Source organism: Sander vitreus, chromosome 1 (assembly GCF_031162955.1).
Source record: "Sander vitreus isolate 19-12246 chromosome 1, sanVit1, whole genome shotgun sequence".
NCBI classification, from domain to species: domain Eukaryota; kingdom Metazoa; phylum Chordata; class Actinopteri; order Perciformes; family Percidae; genus Sander; species Sander vitreus.
This window is the reverse complement of record NC_135855.1, coordinates 9,557,534-9,563,216: the sequence shown is the minus strand read 5'-3', so window position 1 is coordinate 9,563,216 and position 5,683 is coordinate 9,557,534. Positions and strand designations below refer to the sequence as shown.

General features: G+C 42.1%; 1 protein-coding gene across 1 annotated transcript; it reads left to right on the top strand.

Moving 5' to 3' along the window:
* Window positions 1-1,720: 1,720 nt before the first annotated feature.
* Window positions 1,721-5,157, top strand: fgf4 (fibroblast growth factor 4). Its single transcript, XM_078256659.1, has 3 exons — window positions 1,721-2,117; window positions 3,578-3,681; window positions 4,981-5,157. Exons 1-3 carry the CDS (start codon window positions 1,721-1,723, stop codon window positions 5,155-5,157), a joined length of 678 nt encoding a protein of 225 aa, XP_078112785.1.
* Window positions 5,158-5,683: the final 526 nt, after the last annotated feature.

Here is a 5,683-nt window from a genome sequence, read left to right as displayed (position 1 = left end):
CTGTTGCACGACTAACTACTTTTGAATGTACACATGTTCCACCAAAACAAGTTCCTTCCCGAGGCTATTTTGCAGAGACACCGTTGCTGTGTCCAGTGCTTAGAACGGCCCACGACAATTGTGATTGGTTTAAAGAAATGGCAATAAACCAGGGCATGTTTTTCTCCCATCCAGGAATGCTGTGTGGACTAGCCAGACCCTCCTCCGCAGCGCTCTGGAGGTAGAGCTGGCAAAGCAAGACTAGGTAGGCATCAACCAGGCGCCTCGACACCACAGGATTGTGTCTAAGATCAGAGTGCATTCATAGCACACAAAGAAACAATGTTGTTGTACATTGAGGATCAGCCAAATGTGAACGTGAGAAAACGTTTCATGCGTGGTCGATAAGGAGCAGGACGGAGCCACCCCGGAGATCAAAGGACTCTTTCTCTAGGCTGACCTTCAGTGCTCCAATATACAGATAAATAATAGGACACTCAACAGAGAATGTAAATGCTAGTGCTCAACATATCTTTGACAGGGATTATAGCAGTGATAAAATGGTGAAACAAAGGGAGGATACACCATTTAGTTTGGTTTATTTCAATGGACGTCAAAAGCATTGCACCAGTGCATCTGAATGACTGTCAGGCATGACACATCAAAGACATGCTGCCATGACACCAGTTGGTTATTAGAATTCAAACAACAAATAATATAAACAATATAAACATTTTTTATTTCAGATAAGCATTTATATTGCAGAAAGCGCACATATATTGCACCAAATTGATACTACTAACTGTGATGTAGGCCTACAAAGTCCAAAGGTAATATCTGCAAATAAGATGGTTTCCCTGTGTTTGCCATCAACAACATCCCTAAATATAAAACAGAAAGGGCCGGCTTTTGAACACTAAAAATATATGCTACATCAAATCAAATAATAAGAATACACAAACAAAACAAACTTTAGGTTGTTGTAATAAAATAAAATTCACAAAACTTTCTTAGAGTTTCTAATGAGACACTTTTTCCAAGAGGTGTTGGACCCGTATATATCTTTACATCATACAAGGTTTGTTTATTGGTTACAAATACGGCTACATGGTCTATTAACACATGGCTATGACAGTTCATAAACCTGGCACGTGATTCAGTTGTAACGTCAGAACTGTGTAACGTTTTGGCCAACAATGACAGCCTACTTATCATGCTGCAAACTCTCTATTTAGTCTTACCATTGTTTTCTATAAGGGCCCGGGACATGATTTCCCTTCTACCAGTCTTAAGTTAGCGCTTTTTTCATTTGGTTGAATTGGACCTGTGTTTTTTCCTGTTATTGTTCATTTATAGAACTGTCTCCTGTCTCGACACTACGGTCTGTTAACTGGGCCGTTTCCTATTTTACATCCTCCCATACATAAATTATGATATTCTGCTGCTGATAATGAAAGCCTCGCACAAAGAACTTTTTGTTAATCATAATAACGCCTTTTTTCGTGTATTTTCTACAAACTCCATTTGCTCTCAGATAAGGCAGCTATTATTTGATTTCAATAAAGCCTCCAGTTCTGTTTGTGCGCCTGATTGTGCAAATGTAGTTTGAAGATTTCTTCTAAGTGTGGAGCTGTGATGTAATATGTCTGCAGGTATAAATATAGCGGCATGGCTGCACAGCTTCCATGCAGATCAATGTCGCTCCGGCGCTGAAGCCTGCAGTGCGCCTGTCGGTCTGGGAATGAGCGCAACTTCCACACGCTCCTCTCTGCCGAGCCGCTGCTTCTTCTTTTTATTCTCGCTTCATTGGAAAGGCAAACGCCAGGAGGCTGCTCACAGAGCCAGACGTGGGATGGGCTCTCTGGCGGCCCTGCGGACAGTCCTGGTCCTGGGCCTGGTGACCGGACTGGCGGGATGCGCCCCCGGCTTGAACGGCACGGCGGACCGCTGGGAGGCTCTCTACTCCCGGTCCCTGGCGCGGCTCCCGGGGGAGAAGCGGGAGGAGATCAGCCGGGACGGCGACTATCTCCTGGGCATTAAAAGGTTGCGGCGCCTCTATTGCAACGTGGGGATCGGCTTTCATATTCAGGTGTTACCGGACGGCAGAATAACGGGAGTACACAACGAAAATCGCCACAGTAAGTTGTGTCTTAGACTATTAGATATAAGAAGATGACTTTTTTCTGACTTTCTCAATTTTGACACGTTTATTGTAACTGATAGTTTCTAACAGTAATAATTTTTTAAACATCAATAACAACAGCAAAGCTGAGATTTTTTTTATAAGCTTTGAAGAAATAAACTAAATGACTGAAACACTATTAATTTGAGCATGTTTCCAGTAACTGACTAAACAGGATGTTTCAACATCGCTGCCATCTGATCCAAACCTTCATTTATCACCATACTGAGTGAGATGCTGCTCATGCTGTCAGTTAGTGAATACCTTACAGTTATTGATCCATGTGTAAGGGCCAACATCTGGAGTTCTACTGCTCCGTAGTGCCGCTGAGCATAGGCGTATTTGTGCCGCTGCTGGCCGCCTTGTGTGTAACCAGAGCCCGCTGTCATCCAGGCCAGCGGCCAGCCAGCACCTAAAGTTAGGACACAGCGCATAGACCCATCTGTTAAGACAGATTAACCCCAGCAGTCTGGCAAAGACAAAGTCATACACTGCCTTGCATTTGCAGACAGCAAGAATAACAAATATTTATTTACCTACCATGTCAAATCTAATCCCTGTCATCCCGTGTTTGTGCAGCGGAGTGACAAAAGGCTGCGAGCTGTGGAAGTGAAGTGCTGCCTTGGAGAACTTAAAGCATGTTTTTTGTGCTGCCTGTACTATTTTGAGACAAGGCATACAAATTCAGGGAGATACATTACAGAACATCTCTGTAAGGAATTCCAGCCACTGTAAAGCATTACAGCAGGAACAAAGGACAGTGTGCTATAACCCACCAGCTTGCTGAGGCCAAGTGAGAAGCTGCATCAGTAAACCTTGTGCCTTTAATGCCATTACCCTCCACAGACTTACCAAAGAATACAATAATTACTGATGACTGACAAGATGTTGACATGTTATCAACCAAACCTCAGAGGAAATATAGTTTTTTTTTGTGACTTCTGAACAAATTGTCACATTATATCAAACTAAATATGACAGCCCTATTATATATCAAATATTATGAGATATTTTAGTACTGTTTAAGACCAGTTTGGGGTTAGGTTATAATACCTTGGTTAAGCATACGATTTAAAATTCACACTGTTTGAGTTCACACAGTGCACAATCTTTCACCCATTTATTGGCAAGAAAACCTACATTTGTGTATGATCTACAATGAGATCAGACTCACACAGTGCCACACTATAAATTAATCTACATCAAATAGTTGACACACCATATCACCTGTAAAATGTTAAGACACATGTGATTATCAGCATTTACAACTTGAATCTCAGCTAGAGACTGAATTCTTTAGCGCTCTATACTCCTGACTTATCCAGCTCATCTGGGACACATACAGTAATGTCAGTGTCTGTGTGGAGCACTCCATCAGACCAGTATGTTTCAGTGTGTGGTTTTATTTTCCTGAAGGTCTTCTACAGATCTCACCGGTGGAGAGAGGAGTGGTCACTCTGCTGGGTGTTCGCAGCAGACTCTTTGTGGCCATGAACCAGCGAGGAAAGCTCTATGGATCTGTGAGTGAACCAACACTGTGACTGACTGACACATTATTTGTTTGCTGTAATTAAGTCACAAAACACTGGAATTGGCATATAGAATCACCATAGTCCTTCCAAATTCTCCCCCCTTTTACATAGAGTGAAGTTATTATTAAGTTATTTTTATTATTATTATTATTATTATTACTACTGAGTGTTTATACCCAGTGACTGCCAGGGGCAACTGTTACTTAGCTATCAATGGACATAACCTGTGTTAGCTGCTGCTGTATGGCCTGTTTAGATTGAAGAGTAAAGGCGACGGCCAAGAACTAGTTGCGACGAAGGGTGACTGTGGCGTGGCCTCACTTTAGCTGTTGTCGCCTTTGTCTTGGCCAAAAATTAGCACTGGAACACACCACAGAGACTACAGCCAACGGCCAGGTACTATGTACGTTCTGCACGTGTGCATAGAAATAACTCGCCATACCAGCAATCTCTTCTGAAAGGGAAACGGGATACAAACGTTGCTATGATACCCATAACAAACAGTGTTTGCCTCAATAGTGGCAAAACCAAACTGTCATCCGTTCTCTCTGCAAAGAATTCTCCTTGCGGTGGGTAGCGGAGCAGAGGGGCCGTGCGAACGCTGGCGTTAGCTTGCTACTTCCACCCACCTAACATGCCTTCACGCTACACAGAAAATGAGCCAAACAGAGTTGTCACTCCTGCGATAGCAATGTGCTTTTCTACCATGTGACAAGAGGGAATGAATAAAACATTAAGTTGTTACATTTTATTTTAGAGGCCGGCTGGCTAGTTAGCGTGATTTCCAGCACCAACCACGGTTCAGAGATAGGTCCAACATTACGGTCTTAATCTTTAAATTTCCCTGTAGAAAATTAGTTTATTAACACAAGTAGTTATGTATCAAACAGCACATCCTGATTCTTTAAAGAATACAACACCATATACGAATCAAAAAACAGTCTAAGATAAGTTCCATTGGAAAGAGCCTTATGATTCCCAGCTCACAAGCTATTATTCCACTCCAATCAGACCCTGGTGTCCTGAGGCCCGCCTCACTCACATCATTCATCATTTGACAATCTCATTTTTTGTGGAAATGTCTGAATGAAACAGCTACTGTACAATAGACTTGCCCTCAGAAATAAAGCAATTGTTTGATATTAATCACGACAAACAATACGGACTTGAACCTCCCTCGCCCCTCCACCCCTCTCCCAAAAAAGTCCTGGCATCTTTGTTTTGTCTCTGCCTTCAAACAATTAGCATTTTCAAGTAATCCTTATATCTCCCTCATTTCTTTTTCAGTTACACTACAACAACGAGTGTAAGTTCAGAGAAAAGCTCCTCGCCAACAACTACAACGCCTACGAGTCGGTGGCCTATCCGAGGATGTACATCGGCCTGAGTAAGAACGGCAAAACAAAAAGAGGAAACCGAGTGTCCCCCGCCATGACAGTGACGCATTTCTTGCCAAGAATATAGTGGCCTCATAAATAGACTTCACCTCAATATAGAGACAGAGGAGGTGGGGGGATCCAAACCATGATGCACTTTCACTCCAAACTTTATGCAAGTGTATCATATTTGATCTTTTGCTTTGTATATATTCATTTTTTTTTATATTTATGTTTAACAACAGTTTTGTATTTTTTTAGGAGGGGTTGTCTTTTCCCTGTGTGTGTGTAGGTAGGTGTGTGTGTGTGTGTGGGGGTTAACGCTAAACACGTTATTTATGATTTCATTTTCTAATTTATCAAATATTTGCTGCTACTGAATGAAATCCTGTCTTCAGATGTTTGTTTCCTTTGCACTGATGGGAAAGTACACAACAGTGCACTTGAGATGTTTTTGTTTTTTTTAACAAAACAGAACCTCTTTGAGTCTTAGCCTAAAAAGTAAATGAGGTTTGGTGTCAGAAGTGACACTAATTGCCAAATGCTCCAGCTCCTTTGTGTGGCACTGGAGCCTAATTGAAACAGTATCATCTTACTGCTGGCGAGAGAGAGAG